General features: G+C 46.3%; 3 protein-coding genes and 1 pseudogene across 3 annotated transcripts; 1 reads left to right on the forward strand and 3 right to left on the reverse strand.

Moving 5' to 3' along the window:
• The first annotated feature begins 1,158 nt into the window (after window positions 1–1,158).
• LOC133281834 (feather keratin Cos1-2-like) lies at window positions 1,159–1,921 on the forward strand. Its single transcript, XM_061477680.1, has one exon. It carries the CDS (start codon window positions 1,315–1,317, stop codon window positions 1,618–1,620), a length of 306 nt encoding a protein of 101 aa, XP_061333664.1. The 5' UTR covers window positions 1,159–1,314; the 3' UTR covers window positions 1,621–1,921.
• Window positions 1,922–4,554: 2,633 nt separating this feature from the next.
• Window positions 4,555–5,443, reverse strand: LOC133281841 (feather keratin Cos1-2-like; annotated as a pseudogene).
• A 1,052-nt stretch (window positions 5,444–6,495) lies between these two features.
• Window positions 6,496–7,584, reverse strand: LOC133281738 (olfactory receptor 6E1-like). The gene has a single exon (XM_061477535.1). It carries the CDS (start codon window positions 7,582–7,584, stop codon window positions 6,559–6,561), a length of 1,026 nt encoding a protein of 341 aa, XP_061333519.1. The 3' UTR covers window positions 6,496–6,558.
• A 2,305-nt stretch (window positions 7,585–9,889) lies between these two features.
• Window positions 9,890–22,961, reverse strand: PLA2G4C (phospholipase A2 group IVC). Its single transcript, XM_061477536.1, has 15 exons — window positions 22,854–22,961; window positions 21,788–21,907; window positions 20,700–20,842; window positions 20,171–20,369; window positions 19,782–19,899; window positions 19,194–19,331; window positions 18,095–18,259; window positions 16,513–16,566; window positions 15,463–15,627; window positions 15,214–15,342; window positions 14,998–15,060; window positions 14,109–14,204; window positions 13,023–13,177; window positions 11,517–11,685; window positions 9,890–10,897 (listed from the first exon to the last, which is right to left on the reverse strand). The coding sequence occupies exons 1-15, from the start codon at window positions 22,863–22,865 to the stop codon at window positions 10,722–10,724; spliced, it is 1,902 nt and encodes a 633-aa protein (XP_061333520.1). The 5' UTR covers window positions 22,866–22,961; the 3' UTR covers window positions 9,890–10,721.
• Between the last annotated feature and the right edge of the window lie 2,052 nt (window positions 22,962–25,013).

Genomic DNA, 25,013 nt, shown 5'->3' on the forward strand with positions numbered 1-25,013 from the left:
CCCTTCTCACCCCTTCCCTCTGCCCCCCGAGAAGCAGCTCCCAGCCCTGCGCTAGCACAGCCCCCATCAGCTGAGAGCCCCGGGGAGGAACGACCTGCTCTGGAAGCAGCAGCACAAGAGGCTTCGCACTCACCTGATTGCCAGGAGAAGGAGGCCAGAGAAGTGGATGAGGAGCACAGACCTGGGCTGCCTTTTATAGTCGTCCTGCAGTGCCTCAGGCCCACAGGCACCTCTGTGGCAGCAGGAATTTCCTGGCAAGCCCATGGCAAATGCAAACCCTCCCAGGTAATGGCAGGGGCCGTGTCCCGGTTTCCGGCACTGTTGCCTTTTCATTTCCCGGCTCATGTGCTTTGCCATAGGAAGGCTTCTGTCAGTGCCGGGATGAGAAGCCCAAGGGTTTGCAGAGGAGGAGCCCACAACTGTAGGCCCAGCACAGGTGTCCTGAGAGCACTGTTGGTGTTGCAGTAGTGTCCAGCCCTGCCAGCAGAAGCCCATCTGCACACAGCAATGGCCTTCCCTCAGAGAGCTGAGGGGAGCAAGAGGAAAGGCTGTGCCATGTCCTCTCCTGTGGCAGTCCTTGGGCATGCGGAAGAGAAGCACGAGAGCGGTGCCGATTTCCCACAGTGTGGCCACAAGCAAGCCCACAGGAATGAGCCAGGAGCACATCCCCTGCCTGCACGGGATGCACCAGCCCTTGATGGGAGGCTTCTGCTGCGCTCACGTGGTTCTGCCCCAGAAACCCTTGGGCTTCTCATCCCGGCACTGACAGAAGCCTTCCTATGGCAAAGCACATGAGCCGGGAAATGAAAAGGCAGCAGTGCCGGAAACCGGGACACGGCCCCTGCCATTACCTGGGAGGGTTTGCATTTGCCATGGGCTTGCCAGGAAATTCCTGCTGCCACAAAGGTGCCTGTGGGCCTGAGGCACTGCAGGACGACTATAAAAGGCAGCCCAGGTCTGTGCTCCTCATCCACTTCTCTGGCCTCCTTCTCCTGGCAATCAGGTGAGTGCGAAGCCTCTTGTGCTGCTGCTTCCAGAGCAGGTCGTTCCTCCCCGGGGCTCTCAGCTGATGGGGGCTGTGCTAGCGCAGGGCTGGGAGCTGCTTCTCGGGGGGCAGAGGGAAGGGGAGAGAAGGGCTTGTGCAGAGAGAGGCTGGGACTGAGCTGAGGCGGCTGCTGGGCTTGGAGGTGGTCAGCGTGTGCTGGGCCGGGAGGTGCCTTGGCTTGCCCAGGCTTGGGTGCAGAGCTGCTGCTGCCGTGTCCCATCCTCTGCTTGCCCCTGCCCTGTGTCCAGGTGAAGCTCCAGCATCCAGACATGTCCTGCTGCAACCCGTGCGTGCCCTGCCAGCCCTGCGGCCCGACCCCGCTGGCCAACAGCTGCAATGAGTGCTGTGTCAGGCAGTGCCAGAGCTCCACCATCGCCATCCAGCCCTCCGCCGTGGTGGTGACCCTGCCCGGCCCCATCCTCAGCTCCTTCCCTCAGAACACCGTTGTGGGCTCCTCCACCTCCGCCGCCGTTGGCAGCATCCTCAGCTGTGAGGGAGTGCCCATCAACTCCGGGGGCTTCGACCTCTCCTGCATCACCAACCGCTACTGCGGCACCAGGTGCAGACCCTGCTGAAGCTGCTGGCTGCGTCCTCAGGCAGGAACATCCGCGACCTCACACCATGGATCTGCACAGGAGATAGAGCTTCGCGGCGCTGTTTCCTTCTCCCACTGTCCTCTCCATTCCTTTCCTGTCTCCACCTCCCGCACCAGCCCCGTGGGGACCTCTTGGCCTCCCTCCCTCCCTCCCTCTCAGTGAGGGACAGGCAGACGGACACCCTGCAGGAGCTGCACCGCCTCTTGGTGGCTGCCCCTGGTGCTCCCTGGGAGCCACCTCCTTTTCTTCTTTACCCTCATTAAAGTTGTGCTGCATCCAAGCCTGTGCCTCCGAGTCCTTATTCCTTCTGTGGGCAATCCTCAAGTCTGCTTCCTCTTGGACGTGACAAAGACATCTCTGGCTAAACTACATAAGTGAGGGGATGTCTCTAAAGGGTGGCGGTAGTTGGCATGGTGCGACAATGCTGCCTGAGGACAGCCCACTGCTTCTGCCTTGCTCTCCCCTACGCCACCCAGCACACCACCCTTACATGCCCAGCACACACGGGCACAGGCAGATGAGATCCTGCCTCATACAGTCCCTCAGCACCTGGCAGGGGCCAGCTCTCTTCAGGCATGAACGGGTGAGTTATCCCAACACTTAGGACTGGCAGCAGCCAGACCAGGCTGTCCAACAGGGTCCCCACTACCTGTGAACCCAGCACCCCCAGCAGGATCTCATCCTATTTCAGGTGCTCATCTTCCCTGATGAAATGAATGTGGCTTCCTTAAGAATGCAAACGTAGATGTTCTTTTCAATGATACTTGAAAATTTCCTTTGTAGGCCTTGGTCTCCAGCCCTGGCTAATGCTCTAAATCCTGGCCCCTCTCATAAAATCATAGAATCAGTGAGGTTGGAACAGACCTTTGAGATCATCAAGTGCAACCCTTCCCCAGCACTGCCAGATCCACCAGTAATCATTGTCACTAAGGCCCTCATGTGCACGTTGTTTAAGGCTCCCGGGGCTGTTCAAATTGCACCCCTTCCCTGGGCAGCCTGTTCCAATTCCTGATCACACTCTTGATGTAGAAATTGGCCCTAATCTCCACTCTAAACCTCCCCTGACGTAGCTTGAGGCATTTCCTTTTCTCCTATGACTTCTTACCGGGCAGAAGAGCCCAACCCCACCTCACTACAACCACCTGTCAGGTAGCTGGAGAGAGAGAGAAGGTCCAGACTAAAGTTCCCTATGTCCTTTAGCTGTTCCCCATCACACTGTGCTCCAGGCCCTTCACCAGCTCCACCGCCCTTCTCTGGCCCCACTCCAGCTCCTCAGTGTGTCTCTTGTAGTGAGAGGGACAGAAATGATCACGGGATTTTAGGTGCAGCCTCAAATGCCCTGGTCCTGCTAGCCACACTATGTCTGTTCCAGACTAGGATTCCCTTGGCCTTCTTGGCTGCCTGAGCATTACATGGGCCATGTTCACATCCACCAACCAGCACCCCCAGGTCCTTTTCATGGGCAGTTTCCAGCCACTCTTCCCCAGGCCTGGAGCTTTGCAGGGGGTTGTTGTGGCCCAAACGCAGGCTACAGCACTTTGCCTTGTTGAACCTCTTCCATTGGCCACAGCCCACGGATCCAGCTTGTCCAGATCCCTCTCCAGAGATTCCTAGCCTTCGGAAGATCAACACTCCCACCCAACTTGGTGTTGTCCACGAAGTCACTGAGGGTGCCCTCCATCCCCTCACCCAGATCACCAACGAAGATTGTAAACACTGGCCCCAAGACCAAACTCTGAGGACCACCACTAGTAATCAGTCGCCAACTAGATGTGACGCCATTTATGACCACTATTTGGAATCCGCCTTCGAGCCATTTTCAATCCAGCAAGGAATCCACACTTCCAGGCCATGAGGAACCACTTTCTCCAGCAGAACGATATGGGACAGTGTCAAAAGCTTCAGGAAAGTCAAATAGACAATGTCCACAGCCTTTCCCTCATCACCTAGGTGGGTCACCCTGTCATGGAAAGAGTTCAGGTTGGTCAAACAGTACATGCCCTTCAGGAACCCGTGTGAAATGGGTCTGATACCTAAATTTTCCAGTACGTGCCTTATGGTCTCACCAAGGATCATCTGCTCCATGACCTTCCCCAGCACCAAGCTCAGGCTGACAGGCCTGGAGCTTTGGGAAAATCCTTCCTGCCTTTTTCTAAAGAAACATCACAGTGGCCAACCTCCAACATCTGGGGATCTGCCCACTACACCAGGACTGCTGATCAGTGATGGAGAGTGGCTTGGCACGCTCCTCTGCCAGATCCTTCAGCCATCTTGCTTGGAACCTTCCAGACCCATAGACAGGTGTATGTCTAAGTGGAGCACCACTTATTCCTGGATTGTGGGGATTTTTATCAGCTCCCCATGTCTGTCACCTAACCTGGGGGACTCTGGTGTTACCACTGTCATTTTCCTAAGTGCTGGGTTACCTCAGCCCTGCATGCCTGGAGAGAGCTGGGCTCTGACAGGTGCTGAAGGACTGCATGAGGTAGGATCTCATCTGCCTGTGCCCATGTGTGCTGTGCATGCAGAGATAGCGTACTAGCTGAGGTAGGAGAGAGGATGGCAGAGAGAAGATCAGAGAAGAAGCTGTGTGCTCTTCTGAGCAGTCTTGTCTCCTCATGCCCACTCCTGCCACCCTTTGGAGCCATGCTCTCACTGATGGCCATTGTCGGTGGAGTAGCCAGGGATGTTTTTACCACCTCCAAGGGGAAGCAGACTTGAGAATTTCCCACAGAAGGAAGGAGGACTCGGAGGCCCAGGCTTGGATGCAGCTCAACTTTAATGAGGGTAAAGAAGAAAAGGAGGAGGCTCCCAGGGAGCACCAGGGGCAGACCCCAAGATGCGGTGCAGCTCCTGCAGGGTGTCCGTCTGCCTGTCCCTCACTGGGAGAGAGGCCAGGAGGTCCCCACTGGGCTGGTGCGGGAGGTGGAGACAGGAAAGGAATGGAGAAGACAGTGGGAGAAGGAAACAGCGCCGCGAAGCTCTATCTCCTGTGCAGATCCATGGTGTGAGGTCGCGGATGTTCCTGCCTGAGGACGCAGCCAGCAGCTTTAGCAGGGTCTGCACCTGGTGCCGCAGTAGCGGTTGGTGATGCAGGAGAGGTCGAAGCCCCCGGAGTTGATGGGCACTCCCTCACAGCTGAGGATGCTGCCAACGGCGGCGGAGGTGGAGGAGCCCACAACGGTGTTCTGAGGGAAGGAGCTGAGGATGGGGCCGGGCAGGGTCACCACCACGGCGGAGGGCTGGATGGCGATGGTGGAGCTCTGGCACTGCCTGACACAGCACTCATTGCAGCTGTTGGCCAGCGGGGTCGGGCCGCAGGGCTGGCAGGGCACGCACGGGTTGCAGCAGGACATGTCTGGATGCTGGAGCTTCACCTGGACACAGGGCAGGGGCAAGCAGAGGATGGGACACGGCAGCAGCAGCTCTGCACCCAAGCCTGGGCAAGCCAAGGCACCTCCTGGCCCAGCACACGCTGACCACCTCCAAGCCCAGCAGATGCCTCAGCTCAGTCCCAGCCTCTCTCTGCACAAGCCCTTCTCTCCCCTTCCCTCTGCCCCCCCACCGAGAAGCAGCTCCCAGCCCTGCGCTAGCACAGCCCCCATCAGCTGAGAGCCCCGGGGAGGAACGACCTGCTCTGGAAGCAGCAGCACAAGAGGCTTCGCACTCACCTGATTGCCAGGAGAAGGAGGCCAGAGAAGTGGATGAGGAGCACAGACCTGGGCTGCCTTTTATAGTCGTCCTGCAGTGCCTCAGGCCCACAGGCACCTCTGTGGCAGCAGGAATTTCCTGACAAGCCCATGGCAAATGCAAACCCTCCCAGGTAATGGCAGGGGCCGTGTCCCGGTTTCCGGCACTGCTGCCTTTTCATTTCCCGGCTCATGTGCTTTGCCATAGGAAGGCTTCTGTCAGTGCCGGGATGAGAAGCCCAAGGGTTTCCGGGGCAGAACCACGTGAGCGCAGCAGAAGCCTCCCATCAAGGGCTGGTGCATCCCGTGCAGGCAGGGGATGTGCTCCTGGCTCATTCCTGTGGGCTTGCTTGTGGCCACACTGTGGGAAATGGGCACCGCTCTCGTGCTTCTCTTCCGCATGCCCAAGGACTGCCACAGGAGAGGACATGGCACAGCCTTTCCTCTTGCTCCCCTCAGCTCTCTGAGGGAAGGCCATTGCTGTGTGCAGATGGGCTTCTGCTGGCAGGGCTGGACCCTACTGCAACACCAACAGTGCTCTCAGGACACCTGTGCTGGGCTCTTGTGCCTCATCCCCGCTCTGTGCAGTCTCTGTGGCTTCTCAGGGAACATCAGGAGCATGTCTGTGGCCTGGTCCTTCCTCACAGTACCTGAGCCCTGTTGTGCCAGTGCGGTCCCAGCATCTCCTCAGCAGAGTCCCCATGTGCTGATGGTTTTAGCTTTGTGTGAGCGTACAGATATGGGCATGGTTCCATGCAGACATGCCTGAGCACATGTGTATCAGTCCATCCTTGTGTGACCCTCATCATGAGGGTACAGGCACACCTTGGCTGGAGCTTGTGATATAGGGAGAATCATCAAGATCCTTTTCATGAGCAGATCCAGCAATGTCCCACTTTACAAGTGCAGAACCTGTTGTGCACTGACCACAACTCCCCAGTCCACATCCCACTGTGCTGCTTAATGGTGAAGCCACGAATGAAGGAGGGCAGTGGAGTCTGTGTTGTCCGGCTTGGATTTCACCACATCTCATTTTCAACATATCAAATACGGCTACTTCCAACTGATTAAGTCAAGGAGATGTATGTAGTCAGGGTAGAGAAACAGGTATCAATCATAGTTATTATAAACTTAGGTGTGGTGAATTCCATCTGTTTCATTCTCTATCCCCCTCTCCCTCACCTCCCCAGGGTACTGGGGGCTCTGCTAGGAAGTCATTCACATGCACTCACTGCTTTGTATGTCTGGATTTCAGAATATCATCAGAGCCTACAACACACCTTGCCACTAGATCGTTCAAGGCCTGTCTGACTTGTTGATTTTGAAGGGTGTAGATGTAAGGGTTACACAGCTGAGTAACCACACAGTAAAGGAAAGATACAACTTTGTCAAAATCCCTCCCGCCCCGTTGCCTTGGTCGGATGTACCTGAAGATGGAGCTGCTGTACAGAATAGTGACCACGATGAGGTGACTGGAGCATGTGGAAAAGGCTTTTTTCCTGCTTGCTGAAGACTGGATGTGTGTGACCGTGTGGATGATGTATGCATAGGAAAAAGCAGTTACTGACAAGGTACCAGGTAGTATCAGAACACCAGTCACTAGCACTACTTTCTCAATGACGCCTGTGTCTGCGCAGGACAGCTGGAGCAGTGGTGCTATATCACAGTAGAAGTGGTTGATGACACCAGGCCCGCAGAATGGCAACTGGGTTATAACTGTGAGTGGGGAGATCATCAAGAAGAAACTCATTACCCAGCAGCCCAGCACCAGCTGGAGGCAAAACCTATTGCTCATGAAGGTAGCATAATGCAAAGGGCGGCAGATGGCCATGTAGCGGTCAAAGGACATGAGAGCTACATGGAAGAAAGTGCAGATACCCAGCATGAAGAAGAGGGATAACTGAAGGAAACATCCAGAGGGGGAAATTGTTTTTGCTCCTGTGAGGAGGCTGTAGAGAGTTCTTGGCATGAAGGTAGAAGTGAAGCAAATCTCCACAACGGAGAAATTCCTGAGAAAGAAATACATGGGGATGTGGAGGCGTTGGTCCACCAGTGTGATGGTAATGACAGTGATGTTTCCAAGGAGGATCAGGAGGAAGGCAACAAAGAGAATGGCAAATAGGATGATCTCCGAAAAGCGGTTGCTGGCAAGTCCCAAGAGGATGAACTCTGCTGTTGTCTGATTTGTCTCTGAAAGCTGAATAATAGTTAAAAAATAGTTAAAAAAAAATGTTAAAGTTGTTCCAAGAAGCATAAGCAAAAGACTAATCAGATGGTTACATGTGGTTGTCTTGACTAGAAGACTATTGTAAGCCAACAGTGAGTGATTTACATAACAGTTGACCTGAGTAGGCACCTGCCTGTGCTGCCCATATCAACTGGCCACAGGACAAACTTAGCATAATGAAGCAGCCTTTAGGCAGCTCCCACTTGGCACCAATAATGACACTGCCAAGCAGGTTCTTGTCCACGTTCTTAAAATGAAGCAGCATGCTCTCGTGTGGATATCCTTTTACCAGACAGAGGAAATCATGCACAGCATTTTTCAGTTCTTAAGAAAAAATGGTAAGAGTTCTAAATACCATAATGTGTGGGAATTACTCCGCAGACAGGATCCGTGTAACGGGCTGTGCCTTGGCTAGAAATCCATCCAGTGTGTCATGACTGCAGGTTCCAAGCATCTGAAGGGACACATTATCTATGCTATTCCCCTTCCCTTTTCACATTAGTTCAAAAAAAGGCATTTTAATTAATACCTGTCAGAATCCGAGTACCTTTCTTAATAGTACCCATTACAAACCCCAGAGGCCATGCATTAGAATGCCTTTGAGGGCAGATTCCAAAGGAGAGGGCATACCCTTTTCCATAGAAACCTGAAGCGTTTCTTAACGCACCTGACTGCAGATCACTACTTGTCCAAGTACTGCATTCATCACTACTGCTGCATTGTCGAAGGCAGGGATTCAATACCTTCAGAGAGACTTTCTGCCAATCTTAAGATGAGTGTCAGAAGCACCGGTGTGTGTTCACCCCTGAAGATACAGACCCTACATGATGAGATAAGATTTAGATCCTCCCCTGTCTTATTTGTGTGCCACCACAGGTCAGGATCTGCAAGCACACCTTAGCATTTCTGCCCAATTCTTATCATTTCTGCCCAATTTCTGTTTTCCAGGCTGGCTTCCTGCCTTAGCAGACAAATATAAATTTTAGCACTTTACTTTTAATCCCATTTTCCTATACTTATGGTAACATAACAACAAGAAGCTCCTGAATTCTTCCAGGTTACCAGTCTGCATCATCTTCCAGGTGGCAGTGAGCTGCCAAGGTCTCCTCATCACGTTTTAGCAACAGTGACAAACAGTAGAACTGTTGTCCACAAACAAAGCAAATGATGGTATTCCTTGACAAAACAGAAAATGCTAATAAATTATTCTCATTAAATGTCATTAATTCACCTTAATAAATACTCCTGGAGAAGAAAGCAAAACAAAAAGCCAACAATAACACCAATAAACATGATCTGTTGCTAGCAACGAATCCTAGCAAGGATTTCATAAGCAGTCTGCAAATCATCCCAGTTCTATATTATCTCAAGCCTTCAAACTCCCATTAGCATGCTCAAAGCCATTAAGTCACAATCCCTATGCTTGCCTTCTGAAGCTTTCTAGGTCTTTATTTTAGCATGAGAGGAACCCTGTGCTGGAAATTCACTCCATTAAGTGGAAAGGCTACCAGCCCACTGACGATGTCTCCCTTGTCTTTAGTCATCCCAAACAGAACACCACCAGTAACTGAAGCAGAGCCATCTACCCCGCGAATTACATCACATCCCACATTACCTGTTTCTCACATGGAATACATCAGTTGTGCCTCCTTTCTCCAGCACATTTTATACTTCCAGTTAGTCCTTTATTTTACATCACTCTTCCAGCTTAGGGAATAATTAGGCACCTTGCTGATGGCACTGCTGGGACACATCGCTTACATGGCAGGGTGTGAGGAGAGCTGGTTTGTAGAACCATGGAAACAGAACACTGAAGTTTGGAAGGGAATTCTAGACATCATCTGGTCAAACCCCCCTGATCAAGCAGGACACCTACAGCATGTTGCCCAGGACCATGTCCAGTTGGGTTTTCATATCTCCAGAGGCAGAGGTTTTACATCCCCTGTTCCAGTGCTCAAGTCAGACAGACTCTCCTGTGTGTGTTTGTCCCCACTGCCTCTGGTCCTATCACCAGGCACCACTGAGAAAAGCTGGCTCTCTCCCCTTTGCACCCTTCCTTCAGGTATTTATGTACATTGATGAGACTGCTTCTGAGCCTAGATGACATAGAATCATAGAACGGTTTGGGCTGGAAAGGACCTTAAGATCATCCAGTTCCAACCCCCCTACCATGGGGGGTTGAGCACAAGAAAGGTTTCCAGGAGGAGGATGTTTAATTAATGAGATTTTTTTAATGTCACAGATACAGTTGTTCAATGCCAGATTATGAGAGATACATTCTTTGACTGGGATTATGCAGTACACTGTGGGACAAAGCGGAATATGTCTGCCATTAGGAACAAGCTATAGCTCATATTTAATAAACAATAAGGTTTAAATCTGATATATATGAAATGTGGGGGGAAAAAAAAGAATAAGCAACAAATACATATAAAGAAAGAGGTTAGAAAAGCCAGTATCATGAGCAAATCAGAGGCTGGTATCAGTTCACGTTTGGTTGGTATAGACAGACATCTTGCTCTTGTACAGAGACACCCTAGTTTTACCAGGACGGTTTGTAAGTCTCTGACCATCAGACTTTTCATCTCTTTCATGGTTCTTCTATTATTCATCTTCCATTGTCAAAAGCAAATTATAGTGGCTCTTTTTTCCCTTTAAGACAGATTCATCTAATTCTTTATCATCTGTCGTGCTGCCTGGTGAGCTACTCTTCTGTGGAAAGCCTCTTTCTCCTTCTCCTTCTTCATCCCTTATTCTTCCTTGTGGTTATTTTTAGATTTTTTTGGCTGTTAGTTTCAGGCTTTCTTTGCAAACACCAGTGTGTCCATCTCAGCCACTTCTAAAGGAGCCTTTTCAGCCCTTCAGAAACTCAGACCATCTTAGTCTCACAAATACATTTAAAATGTGCCAAATAATTCACTCCCAAGAGCATCTTCTTGGCTCTTTTGTCTGTAGAGGAACTTCAAGAAGCAGTTAAGATGATAGAGAAATCTGTTATAGTTGTAGGAAGCACAGTGTGAAAACTCACAGCAAACGTCCAAAATGAGCAGTGCAGTGGGGTAAGTTTGGAGCCATTTGGAGCTTCATAAATCTTCGTAAAAAATAAAACTTACATTTGGAGTGATTCATAAATCCAGCATCTTGCACTGAAGGAAAAAACCCCCTCACTTTGGTAACTTATTTGTACGAGAGGAAGCCACAAGCCGCATTATCTCATTCTGAATCTTAACCTTATTGTTGGATACATTCAACTGTGCTTTCTTAAGAAGATCTTTGATGGCATCTCCTGGGAAAGACATTTGAAAGGTGGAAAACTGTTTTCTGTAATCTTCTATTTTACCTAGAAAATAGGTCAACAAAATATGTAAGTAAATGCCAAAGGGAAAACCACAGGATCATTCAAGAAAACTGCAAGATCTTTCTGCAAGATCTTTCAAGAAAAGCATTAATCATTGAACATCTGCAAGTTTCACATACAAATTCTTCACCATATTAGATCCTACCATAGCCAGTGAAGAGAGAGGAGGACATCAGTCATAGTCTGGAGGTACCTCTTTCAATATCTGTTTCATCAGGTGTCTGAGAGGGGGGGATACTGTTCCTCACCAATAACTATAAAGGGAAGCAGTGGTAAATATCCCAGGCTTGGATACTGTGGCTTCTAAATATAATGCCTTCCCAACAGCTCTTCAGTAGAAGGACCACAATTTAATCACACTGATTTACAGAACAAATCAAGAGTAGTGTAAAATCCTTATAGTTCAGGACATACATCTAGAGGGTGAGTACATTAATGCCTGTGCAAGCTTCTTCGTAGAGTCTGCCCTGCTCCTTCTCTTCTGTCTCCACTTGCAGCAGCAGCACTGAATAAAGGAGGACTCTAACATGCTTGGCACTGAATATATGTTGAGAATATGAAATGCAAAAATACAGAGACAACGCTGCATACAGCCTCTTACCAGGACAATTCACGTTGTTGAAGAGTGGAAAGTGCATGACTGTGGGGCATGACTTGTCTCCTCGGAAGATGTAGCAATCAGAAGGGTTGTTCTCATCCATTTTCTGATCCTTTATATTGGGAAATGGGATGTGGTTCTCCTGGCAGTATGAAGCCGTTTTCTTGATAGTCTGACACACAGAGAAGTTGTGTAAGCATTTTGTCATTAGCTTTTTCTGAACCCCAAGAATAAATCAGTCCTATCTCCAGTAATAAAACAAATTGCTACAGAACAATTTCTTGGGCTATACATATTTGTAACGTATATTTTATTTTAAAGTCTAAGTTTTCCACAAGAATTCTCTGAGGAACAGGCTAAGTCTAGAATATGAATGAAGACCAGGCACTCATTTCTGGGGTTGCTTCTAGCAGGAACCTTTGTTTAAGAAACTACAGCTACACCCAGCAAGGCAATGGGGCAGACACTGGAAGATGGTAAGATTAAAGGGATTTGGGGGCTATAAAATCATCTGGAGACATCACCAGGTTCCTCAACTTTCAGAACAAGTTTTATTTTCCAAAGCAACCCTTCCTGTTGCTCTACAGCTCTTACAAAATTCAACACTCCACCACTCCAGCAAAACTAAGAACTGCCCATGTCTCTTATGTGAATCTGACCATCAAAGGGAGACAACAACCTGTCTGATTTGAGGCACACATTAACTTTAACATTGGTTTAACTTTGCAGGAAAGCATTGACTGGGATAGGCTTTATGTTGGGAGTTTGCACAAAATGAGGTTCTGTGGTCTCCCTGAGCAGTATTATTCCCAACTGTTCAGGAGTTCAGAAGAAACAACCTTTGAGTCTTTTTCACTCTTCTCTGATGGGTTTGCAATAGTCTGCTTTAGATGGCACAAGGCCTGTGAACAGCAGCCACTTTATGTAAGCTTCCCAGAGTAAATGGCATATTACACGATTCATTCCAACAGCCCCTCCACAAAGAATGCACTTCACAGCAAAAGATGGGGTCTTAGGCATTAAGAACAGATTGGCCTCTCCCATAGACAGACTCCTAACTGATACTTTGGCATTTCTGTCACCAAATTGCCTCAGGGCTTAGATTATACAGATTTATTACTTTTCCTTAAGCACTCTTGGGAAAAGGTGAAGTTGTAGCTCAAGACATGATGACTCTTGCAGTCACAAAAGACAAACGTTTCACAAGATCTTTCTGGAATGATACAAAACAGCAACAACATTTTGCAAGCCTAGCAAGTTCTTTTTTAACTCAAGCTCCTTAAACTCATCCCCTAGGCATGAATGTTTAAATGGAAGCAATTACAGAAACAGGATTGTACATGTACCCTCATTTGTAATGAAACTTGTTTATAAAAGGAAATTGAGTATATTAGGAGGAAAAAGCCTACACAAAGGGAAACTGGGCAAGATTCTTACAGATCCTGACACAAGACCTCCTCAAAGGCAAAGAGGAATTTTGCTGTAAATACTGCCTGTCAAAGAGTGTACCTCAAAAGGATCTCCAGAGCTGAAATCAAAGGAGATGATCAGATCTGCTTGCCGCTGGGCTCGAAGTACCAGAGGATAGGCAGAATTTATCGCCAGACCAGCATCAATCAAAGAGATGATTTTGTTTTCGACCAGGTAAGAGGGCTTCATGTTAGCTAATCCAATGAAAGAAAGCAATGAGATTACATAAAGACATATATACAAATGTATAAAATATATACACACACATGACCAGCCCCCAAAATATCTATTGGTCTTCACTGATGATGCATCTCAGAAAGGTATTGAGACCCGCCTCTCCTTGCCTCTCCTGCCCAGCCAGATGTCTAGCTGTATTCTGGCAAGAGGAGTCCCCATCCTCCCGACCCACCTCTCTCTGACTGTGGTCAATTGCAAATCAGAATTCCCAATGGGCTCTTCAAGGTCAAACCTGGAACCATGCACCCATAGCTTTAACATAAGAAGATCATTGAGCAGAAAAATGAATGCATGAGCCAGCTAGAAATCACAACACCTAACTGCAGTTGATAAGTGCAGCTTTCTACTTCCATACTAGGTGCCAAAGCTTCTGTTATCACAATTGAACATACAGCTAGGGCAGGCAATGGAATCTAGAGACCAAAAATATTCCTCATGCATCAGGAGCACAATTCGATTTCATAAACTTAGCTGTCCAGTTCCATCTCCTTAGGTTAATTCTTGTGCCCTCCAGGTTCTCCTCCAAAACGACACAGGGGTCCTATAGGTTTCATTTTGTGTTTCCCAACTCAATGCTGTTGTCCCAGTCTGTACACAGGGACAACAGTCTGTGTGACATTAGATGCCTGTGTTTCTGTGACAGAATTGAGTTTATATATCTGCGATGATGTTGCAGATCTGGATTCTAGTAGAGTGTTGTTTATGACTAGTTTATTTGCTGCCCATAATAGGATGCTGTTAAGAGAGCAATGGAACCTGAAAAGCTATCTAAATCACTAAGAAGGAAAATGGCAAAGACAGCTGAACATCACACAAACATAGCATAAAAGCTCTGCTATACCCCATGCATTCTGCCCCATAGATCATTATTTAATTGGATTTTCTTACAGCATTTGTAGAAGAAGTTATGAATTGTTCCCCATTTCCAGGTCAGCACGCATTGGACTGTTTTATACACCACCCTAAGGACATCCCACACTGAGCCTGGGAGAGACAATACAATTCAGAACATGGTTAAATCCAGAGAACTTCACTTCTTGACTGGTGTTACAAAACCTGGGGGAGATGTATGGTGGTAGAAGAACATATGTGCAGATGCTGTACAGACATCCTGAGTGACAAGGCCCGAGTGTTTCAGAAGAGAACCACGCTTTCCTCTAGTTCAAATAATGAACATTAAGCAATGGACTCTTAGTACTGCTGAAACAGATCTGAGTAAGCCTTTCAAGGCACAAACTATCCAGGACTCTGGCCCTACACCGGCTGACATGTTCACCACGCTTGAGGCTCACAGGTAATGAACAGCCCTGGTTGCACCAGAGCTGTACATTAGAGAGGCCTGATCTTTTCTGGGCCTCTTACATCATTCTTGTGGTTCAGAAGGACTGTTATTTCTCTTCATCTTCTTTCCACCTGAATAAAGAACCATGCTACAACCCAATTGCACAACCTGTACAAGGTGGGGTATAGTAGGTGAAAGCCATGATAGCATCAAAAGATCTTGTGAGAGAATGTGAGATCAGGACAGTAAAAGAGTTTGGAGGACTGGACTGTGCAGACAGAGAACATCCAGGCTTTATCCATGAACACACTCCTTGGAACAGGCATTGGAGAGGAGGAAGACCTGTCTGCAATACCCAGATTTAACCTTGGAGCACTAGTTGGTTCACTCCAGAAGGAACCAGAATTTAAGTTCATAAAACTCCAAAGCTGGAATTTTTCAAAGCATGCACAATACAAAGAGTAATAAAAGATATTAAAAATAAGATACACTTGCCTAGGAGGACTGCTTGGGATGGTGGTAACTCTCCTTCCGGAAAACTTCCCTTCCCAAAATACGCTGAGGAAGATCAAGTGGAGAAAAAGCACAAAACCAACACATTAAAGAAACAAATTCATGGCAACCTTCAAGGTAACTTTTTATGCAGGTAGGTGTTTGTACCTGAGGTGGAGAGGGTGTTGTTAATGATAGGCATTAATATACAGTACTTGCCTCCAAATTCCTTTTCTATCTGTTTGCCCAGCTCAGCACAGCTCGCCATTCTTTCCTCCCTTGTTTTCTTTGCCCAAGAATCACGTATTGCAATGCACAGTTTCAAGGATTCACTTTGTCCCCCGTCTCCTTAAAAAGAGAGGAAAGAAGAAAAGGAAAATATGCAAATGCACAATAAAGGAATCACTGTTTGTAAAACCAGATGAGTAAAAATGCAGGTCCTAGGAAATCTCAGCATCATTCACTTGCCTGACAATACACTTATCAGTTTCTCGAAGACTTCCTTAGGATCACTCCCACTTACAGCACACAACTGAAGGTCTAGCAGAAGTAGAAGAGACTGACAAGCAATGGCGGTATCTGGGTTTCTTTCTAAGAAAGATAAGATGAAAGTTACATCAGAGTGGAATTTATCTTACCAGATATCAAATTATAAAGTAACTGATATATGAATCAGTGAAGATGTAGTCTCTACATTCAGTGGAATCTCTAGAAACACTGACCTCACTTCTCTTCTCCTGAAGAAGTTGTTTAAGCTCGTGAGAGGAACCATGTGCCATAGTATTTCTTGTTTGACAGTAAAACCACCTAACACTGAGCATTTGCAACTGGACAGATGTGCAGCTAGACCAGGATTCACATGGCCTTTGTGTTCATCTTGGAAGAAAAACTCCACGAAACAAAGTAATAGGAGGCGGAGCAGAAATATAGCTTGGAGTAAATGGGAATTATCTAATATGCTTCAAATACTTCATTCCCACTTTGAATTTAAAAAAACAAACAAATAAGTACATAAAGGAGTAAGAAATGTAATAACGATTTCATAGAATCATAGAATCACAGACTAGTTAGGGTTGGAAAGGACCTTAAGATCATCAAGTTCCAACCCCCCTGCCACGGGCAGGGACACCTCACAGTATTTGAGTGAGCCTGGTGTGATTTCTTCCAGTATTACCAAGAGAATACTGTAGGAATTTATTTTGTATTTTAGAGTCATTAAAATCTCCATTTTCCATGTGAACATTTCATAGAATCATAGCATCACAGCATCACAGTATCATAGATTAGCTCAAGTTAGAAGGGACTCATAAGGTTCATCAACTACCTAAAACTAGATCACACGACTAAGAGCATAATCCACATGCTCCTTCAACTCCAAATTGCTTGGTGCTGTAACCACTTCCCTGGGGAGCCCATTCTAGTTACTGACCACCTCCACAGCAGAAAAGAATGCTAAATTAAAAGCACCCCCCCCAAAAAAGCTACAAAAAATAAAGAGCAAGAAACACAAGAACTCACCGAACGCAAAGGAGAGGACGCTGGCCCGTAACTGCATTAAACTTCCTAGGGTGTCTTGGAAGAAATAAAAGGATGATTAAAATAAGAATACTCCTTCCAATAAAATACCCCTTCCCCTTCCTGCCAATGAAAGACATCAGGAAAGCAGCCATGCATCTAACCATAGATGTACAGTGCTGTTTCAGATGCCTTGGAGGATCCCACTTGCCTCGTGGCTGACACTCCAGAAGAGTACTTATTTCCTGCTGGTTCTGTTCATCACTCACAGATCCACGTTTGATGTCTCAGATGCCTGACAGCATCTCAGTCATCTCTTATTATCCCTCCAGCAATTTTGATAGTGTCCTACCTCAGAGTTTAAGATACCATCTCTGATACTTCCACATCATAAGGAATCTAACGTGGAGAAGATCAGTCCACATTCTACATGATATTCCAATCTGTGAACCTGTGGTACTGGCATGGACTTCTATGGTTCATGCTCATGCTACCATGGATTTATACTCAATGGAGAAGCATTTCTAGACAGTTTTGTCACCTCTTTAAGCAGGAATCCTAAGGTATCCATGAAGAGCACCTGTGAAGTTCTTTCTCACTCACAAAGAGACATTAAAGTGAGTAATACGAATGTTCACAAGAATGTTGTAAGTATCTAAAATGACATGCATGCATTCATAGAAATTGAACAGGATCCCCCTGAACTTTCCCTTCTCCAGGCTGAATAGTCCCAGCTCCCTCAGTCTGGCCTCATATGAAGGATGCTCCAGTCCCTGTGTAAGCCCATATCTTTCTCATACTGGGAAGCCCAGAACCAGATGCAGTACTCCAGGTGTGGCATCACCAGTGCTGAGTAAAGGGAAGAATCACCTCCTTTGACTTGCTGGTGGTGCTCATCCTAGTGCAGCCCATGATATCACTAGCCTTCTTTGCTGCAAGGGAACACTGCTGTCTCACATTCAACTTAGTGTTCCCCAAGATCCATAGGACTGATCTGAAACGCTGCCTTCCAGCTGGTCAGTCCCCAACCTGTCCTGGTTCCTGGGTTGCTCATCTCCATGTGCAGGACTTCAGATTTCCCTTTGTTGAACTTCATGGTGTTCCTGTTGGTCCATTTGTCTAGCCTGTCACAACTTCTCCAGATTACCAATCCAGTCCTCCCAGTTTCATGTTACCTGCAAACTTGCTGAGGGTGCACTTGGTCCCATCATCCAAGTCATTAATGATGATGTTAAAAGTATTAGATGTAGAATTCAGTCCTGTAATACACCACTATTCCTCACTGGCCCCTTATCATTAATGTGTTTGGAAAGGCTTTCCAGAAGGATTTGCTAAATCACCTTCCCACAGATTTAGATGTGGCTGGCTGACCTGAAAATTCCCACATCCCCCTTCCTGCTCTTTTGAAGATGGGAATGGCATCTTCCTTCCAGTCATCAGAACCCTCTCCCTATTGCCATGACCTTTCAAAAATGATTGAGAGTGGCCTAGCAATGACATTAACCAGCTCCACCTGCAATCATGGGTGTATCCCATCAGGTCCCATGGATTTGCATATGTCCAACTTGTTTGCATGTTCCTTAACCTGATGCAATTTGTTTACATGCTCCTAAGGATAAGGGGCTTCCTTGCTCCAGACTTTCCCACTGGTGCAACAACTCCTTTGAGCATACCAGCAACACAAAAAATGTAGTACCTCCTATGAACTTGATAATTTCTTCCATGCTTCCTAAAGCACTCCCCCATAAGCCTGAAACAACAAAAAGAAAATGTGTTCACAGTGCTTGCTTTAGCTGAGAATTCAACCCAAGTTTGTCTTTCAGTAGCACACTTTGCCTTAATGGAATTAAACAGTAAGAACTAGATTGTTTTTCTTTTATTCTTTTCCCCTATAGCATGGTGCCAAGGGTGCGTTTTGAGAAGAATGGGGCATGAAGTCATTAAACACAAGCGATGTTCAGTTGTGTCACAAACAAGTGAGAGGACACTTGCAGCTATACTGCTTAGGCAGGGAACGAAAGAGGTTTGGTCCCAGACTGAAACAGAGCGAAGCAAAATAGGAGCTTCGGGTCCTCACAAGAGGATGTCTCTAATTTGCAAAGCATCTCTCCCTGCAAAGCGAACATGCTGGGATGATAGAACGTTTCAGCATCTGGGTTGGAACTATTTTATTAACTTCAGTAATTTACAGTATAAGTCTCTAACTTCTCATAACAACCATATAAACTGGTCAGTGTGGACAGTGGAGTGTAGAGAAGCATTCTGTAGTAGGGACTGTAGTGACAGGACAAGGGGCAATGAGTTAAAACTTAAACAGGGGAAGTTTAGATTGGGTATAAGGAGGAAATTCTTTCCTGTGAGGGTGCTGAGGCACTGGAATGGGTTGCCCAGGGAGGTTGTGAATGCTCCATCCCTGGCTGTGTTCAAGGCCACGTTGCAGGAAGCCTTGGGTGAGATGGTTTAGTGTGAGGTGTCCCTGCCCATGGCAGGGGGACTGGAACTGGATGATCTTAAGGTCCTTTCCAACCCGAACTATTCTATGATTCAGATGTTCCAGTTTGAACATGTGAAGTGAGAAGAACTGCTCTCCAGAATTCATATACTATTATGCATGCATTCATGGAATAATAGATGCATTCTTGTTACCTGCATTTTTTCTATGAAGCAGAATTAGGAAAATTCACCTTGCATATAACAAATGCATTTCTTCTTCTTTTTCTTCAGATTACCCTTCTCAAATTCACTTCCAAAGTATCTGGTACTCACAAAAGCACCCAAGGCACTATATCCAGCCTCATGGGGAGTGAATTCAAACCAGGTCCCTGAGAAAAATGAAACAACTTTTTCATTCAGTATTTGGAAACACATTTGACCTCACTGTCCCGAAGTAGCATCATAGTTGTTTTCCTTTTCCTTTCTAAAGTCCTCTGATGTTAGCTGACAAAGATGAACTGGCATATAGAGAATAAACTAAGTTGTAAGCATGTTACCACCTGCTCTATGATATGTTCTTGTTACCCCATACTATTCTAGGGATGGCTCACCTTATCCTACCATGAAAGCCACTTTTACAGAATGTGATTCAGACCTTTCGTGGAAGTGGCTGAATCACATGGAAGCCCATGGAAGCATATTTTCCTCCATTCTCAATAAACAAAGACATAGGCTCACAGTCAGCAATCAGGTATCAGCAGAGTTAATGCCTGTTATTAAGTGAAAGGAATCAATACATGGTATTTAAGACACAGTTAGACTAGATGCCCATATTTTACCTGGAAAATTTCCACCTTTTTCACTCAGTTTTTCTTTGTCCACTGCTGCATAAATTGGGTACGGATTTATTCCAGTCTCTGAGGTCTCCTTGTGATCAGCCAGCTCATTCTCAACAAACTGAAAAATAAGCATGGACTTCTGAAGGAACATAAAATGCCCTTCCCCCCTGCTATAGCACTAAGGACACCCCCGCTTAGAAGACTTGGGTTAACCAAGGAGCTGGATTAACTGCTTCTGCTTTTTCATATCTAGAGATAAGATGTCATGATCCAAAGTATTGTTTCAATTTATACTACTACTCAAACAAACACCCACCAAGGTCAAATCCAGTTGCAATTACTCCAAGACCTTCAAAACAATCCCAAGGCATTTGCAGTTAGCTTCTTACCTGCTGCACTATTTGGTATACAAAACAGGCAGCCCAGAAGTCGGTCAGTGAGTAAAGTTCATCTCTTGATGCCTCCTCTAAGTACTTTTCTGCTTTTGCAATATGCCAGGAGGAATTACTGAGGCTTTTATACAGTTCCTCTTCTAGGGACATCAGTTTTTCTGACCATTTCCGATTCTCATACAGGAGGGACATGCACCTTTTAAAGAGAAGGAAAAGTCCTGTTTCTAGCATAGGGGAAATCAAACAGGGCTTTGCTTTTTGATCTGAATACACATGCAGGTACATTATCTGCGGTAGAATCACCACTGAGGTGCTAATTTCACCCTCTTTGGGGATCCAAGGTCAATCTTGTAGGACTGTAGTTAATGTCACAAATATTCCCTGTGCCTCCCACAATTGCACAGGCACATATCTCACCTACCACTCCACTGTGAGCCCAACAGGGAGTTATGAACAGTGACAACAGTGTTGAATTGCTATTGAATCTATAGAGCAGGAAAAGCATTCATGATCGCACCAGACCTACCAAGTGGATCCTGACACCCCACACAGATACGTGACAGCATCCAATAAATTTTGCTTCTTCAGCTCCACCAAGGTTCCTAGCATGGCTATCATGGCACGCAGGCCCCCACCTGATCCCAGAACAACAATATTAGGCACCTTATCCTGGAAAGTGGACAGAAAACACATTTCTTTTAGACCAAAGGCTTAAACAGACAAGGATAAAGGCTACCGCAATTCTCACCTGACACGCTTCCTTGTTCTAAGACACATTCCATAACCTGCCTCTTTTCCGCTACTTTTTCCTTTACCTCACAGTCACAGAATGGGTTCTCTTTTATATTACGCTGAGATTTGCGCTGTGCTCCTGTGCTGTAGCTTCAAAATACACGCATTTTGAGCAGTGCCCCTTGTGTTCCTGTAGATGTCACATCTGTTACCTTTTTGTCACCAAGAACCGGGTTTTATTTCCAAAACAGGAAGGTAAAACTATGAGAGCCAGCCACAGGAAATTCTCAAGAACATGCAGTACTGCTCATGGGTGGAAGAGAGTCAACTTTCTACAAAGCAGCTCATAGGGTGCTGTGCTTTCGATTTGTGGCTACAAAGCTACTGACAACACATAATGTTTCCTGAACAGTCTCCCACCTTCTCGTCTTCCATGTGCTTAGAGATTGCCTCCAGGTTTAGCTGTTCCATCACCTTTCCAGGGATGGAGGCTAACTGGCCTGTACTTCCCTGGCTCCTTATTTTTGCCCTGTTTGAAGACTGCGGTGAAATTTGCTGTATTCCAGTCCTCGGGCACCATTCCTGACTGTCATGACATGCATACAAGAGATATGCAAAGGCACGCAAATGATTAATTAGCTGATAGATATGGGAATTGCAGCTGGGAATTCCACTGATTGAATTCTCCTGCTCCCTTTTGTCTCCTTGGAAATTTCCAGCCTGAATCTTTTTCCCAGCAGTGGAAAGAAAGCCTGCACTGGAAAACTTGTGTCAAAAGATGATGCTTCCTTGGGTCTAGACCTCACTCCAAATGGCACTCTGTGTGCCACTCACATCACTGGACTGATACCTCCTTTCCTTACTAGGCATGTCAGTGCTTACCTGCTCACAACGAATCCCAAGTGCTTCCAGACACATCAGTACTTTTTCTCTTCTCTTATGGGTGGCTTTTATCTCACCTTCTGAGAGCTCAGGAGACTGACGGACCCAAGGGGCTTCATCCTGGCATACAAAGTGAAACACATTCAGGGTAAGAATATTTCTTACTGCAAGAACATCACTATTATGGGATCCATCCAGAGGACCCAGATTTCTGCAGACTAGCCAGTGTTCACTCTGACTCAATACTTAACAGCAGCATAAAGACCAGGGAAGTCATTTCTGTCTTACACTCTCAATCCAGGATGAAAGAGGCAGTATTTATGAACCAAACCACAAAGTGAAGAGGAAGGAAGAGGAACAAAAATTTTAGTTCTTCATGATTAAAAAGCCTCCAAATTCCTGACTGAAAACCCAGCCCCTTTTCTAGAGGAAACACTGTTGTGCCTGTCAGTGTTTCCCACGATGGTAACGCAAGTCTCTTGTTGGAGCAATTTATGAAACTCAGTGAAATTTACTTGTTGATGCACTCAAGCCAATGGCATATTTGTCAGTTAGAAGCAAACGTCTAACTTGATCTAATGTTCAAGGTAGCCTAAAGAAATGCAACTTCTCCAGGTGAATCTTCATTGCTGAATCTTCATCTTCAGCCTGAGCTCTGCAGTCCTCTGAACATCCTTAAATATCATTGGAGAGGAAGAAGCACTTCCAGGGTACTACTCCTAAATCATACTTCAGAGGTGCCTGTTTAACCCCAGTATGAAATGCATTCAGGACTAGCTCATCTGTAGAAACCTATAACACAGATGTTGGAAGTCAGGTGAGATGAATCCTACCCTTGTTATGATTCTTGTCCTGGAGGATCCTTTTTAGCTATCATCTAGAGAGGAAGTCTCAAAGAAATGGAGTTACTCCTTACACATACTTTGCAGAGTAATATTAGCATGAAGTACTTAGAACATCCATTTTATAAAACAATCATGACACAAGTGCCTTAGAATGTGGAAAATTAAGCAGCCAGGAGAGCGATTAGGAGATAGAGGGGATACCCAGAGTAGAAAGAGCATACCTTGGCAGCCATTGAGATGTCTGTCTTTACCTCCTGGAAACCTAGTGAAAATGGAATGCACAGCAATGTCTTAGCTCAGAATAACTTTCAAACGAAAAAGGAGCTGAAGTTATTTCCCTACTGCCCTTTTCCAAGGTAAAATAACAAAAATCCCCCAACTCAAGTGCTTAAAAGGACTGAGTAATTTTGTATTTTATATATTGCACCATCCTAGTCATCACCTAGGATCAATGATTGATGCTACACATTGTCAATACTGTCAGTAGTGCTGCAACTTCCATGGAATACTGGTATATGAACAAGGAACTGTTGGATGTCAAAAGAATTTATGAATATTGTGTATATCCAAAGACTATCATTAGCCTGGACAGCTATACAACCTCTATCTGTCACTGCTGACCTGACTCAGACTGATTTTATAACATATATAAAAAAGCCCTTTCATGTTTCCAACATTCTGCTTCCAAAGGGGAAAACGGGAGCTTCCTGATACAGGTTGAACACCCCAGCTGGTCATTCAGAACCACACAGCCACTTGCTCACTCTCCCCTTCTTCCCCCCTGCTCCTGGGCAGCTGAACCCAGAACACCATCGTTCCTAGTCCTGTCACTGGGCACCACTGAAAAGAGTCCGGCACCATCCTCCTGGCCTTTGAGGTATTTTTATGCACTAATAAAATCCCCCCTCAGCCTCCTCTTCTCCAGACTAAACAGGCTCAGCTCCTGCAATCTCTCCACATCTCTACATATACCATACATATACTGCTTGAGGTGTTACCGGTATGGCACTCACCAAACAAAGCCTGGGCTGGAGCCACCCAGTGTCAGAAAGGTCTCACTTCAAAGATGATCCGTGCCACAGAGTCCAGCGTCAGACAGGTCCTGTCCTTACGGAAGATCTCACCCACAGAGGAGCGCTTTGGTTGAAAATTTGCATTTATACTTTTGGTGTAGATACATAAATGGGTGTAAGCAGTGTAAATAGCTGGAACTTCCGGGAACTTTAGGTGTTGCCTTCTGCTTTCTCAGAAGGCTGGTTTGTTAGTGTGTTTTCTTTGTTCTGTATTTATCGCAGGCTCTGAGCCAAGTATATCAAGGATATCCTGGCCCCCCAGATAAGCAGTTAACCTTTTTTGTGTGGTATTTTTTCCATTATCATTGGCTTGCCTTTATGGCTGCTCCATCAGTGGATTTTTTTCAGTCTTAAGGAAAGGAGGCTCAACAGGACCTTATTGCTTTCAACAAGTGCCTAACAGAGGAGTAAGCTGAAATGACTCTTAGTGGATTCCATATCTTTAAAATGCCTCTCTTACTCTCATTTCTCTTTCTCCCTGCATTGCTGAACAGTCACACCAGCAATGATATTACTTCTTACTATTGTTGCAGTTATCATCTTGATAACTTGCTTTTGTAGCAAACAGCATAGGGCAAATATCTTCTCTTTTTACTAATAAGGTTTGTACATTATCTAGCTGGAGAATGAGGTGATTTCCTGTATTCCCATGGGGAAAATGGGGGTGAATTTTTTCTTTTTCCAGTTATTTCTGAATTCTGTTCATCTCTGTCTTTCAAAGGTTTTATTTTCCTTGCAGAGACATCACTTAACACCCTTGAAAAGAGGCAGGTTTTCCTATAAGCCTATTTTTTCTGGGTGATAGTGAGGTGTTTGGGCTTTGCTGCTTTTACCTTGCCCCAGGACAGGATGTTGTCCCTCGCTTGCAGTGTAAGTGTTGAGAGTAAAGGAAGTGTGACTGCACAGAACCATCGCTCTTACCTGCATGAGTGGTTCAGAACATCCCTAACGCTCCGGGGGATGCCAAAGAAGGAAACTTTAACAACATTTCCAAACATGTGCCATACCTATGTTCTTTTACTGTCTAGACTACAAAACTAAGAAAGAGCAAGGAAGGAGGATGATATGCAGTCATTGTTCCCCCTGACAGTTCTCCCTATAGCCTTCCATTTACTGCTCTTCCTTTCCTTTTCTCCACCTCTTCTTACCTGCTCTGGCTCATGGGAGGTTAAGTTATTATGCACCCATATGTGAGGCTGTAATTCTCTGAGTGTAAAGTCCAGGTCTCAAGAATAGGACCACAAATATTAGAGGTTATACTTCTCTTATACAGCCACTGGGGCGCAGAGAAGGAACTCTTCTCAATCC

This window comes from Pezoporus flaviventris, unplaced genomic scaffold, assembly GCF_033815535.1.
Source record: "Pezoporus flaviventris isolate CSIRO_AGI_PZ_B2104156 unplaced genomic scaffold, CSIRO_AGI_Pfla_v1 ptg000107l, whole genome shotgun sequence".
NCBI classification, from domain to species: Eukaryota; Metazoa; Chordata; class Aves; order Psittaciformes; family Psittacidae; genus Pezoporus; species Pezoporus flaviventris.

Coding starts and splice junctions, on each gene's coding strand:
- LOC133281834 (XM_061477680.1), top strand. CDS start 1,315: ATGTCCTGCTGCAACCCGTGCGTGCCCTGCCAGCCCTGCGGCCCGACC.
- LOC133281738 (XM_061477535.1), bottom strand. CDS start 7,584: ATGCTTCTTGGAACAACTTTAACATTTTTTTTTAACTATTTTTTAACT.
- PLA2G4C (XM_061477536.1), bottom strand. Junction 20,370..20,699: donor GGGGTGTCAGGATCCACTTG/GTAGGTCTGGTG, acceptor TCTCTTTAAAAG/GTGCATGTCCCTCCTGTATG. Junction 14,205..14,997: donor ATCCCAAGCAGTCCTCCTAG/GCAAGTGTATCT, acceptor TGTCTCTCCCAG/GCTCAGTGTGGGATGTCCTT.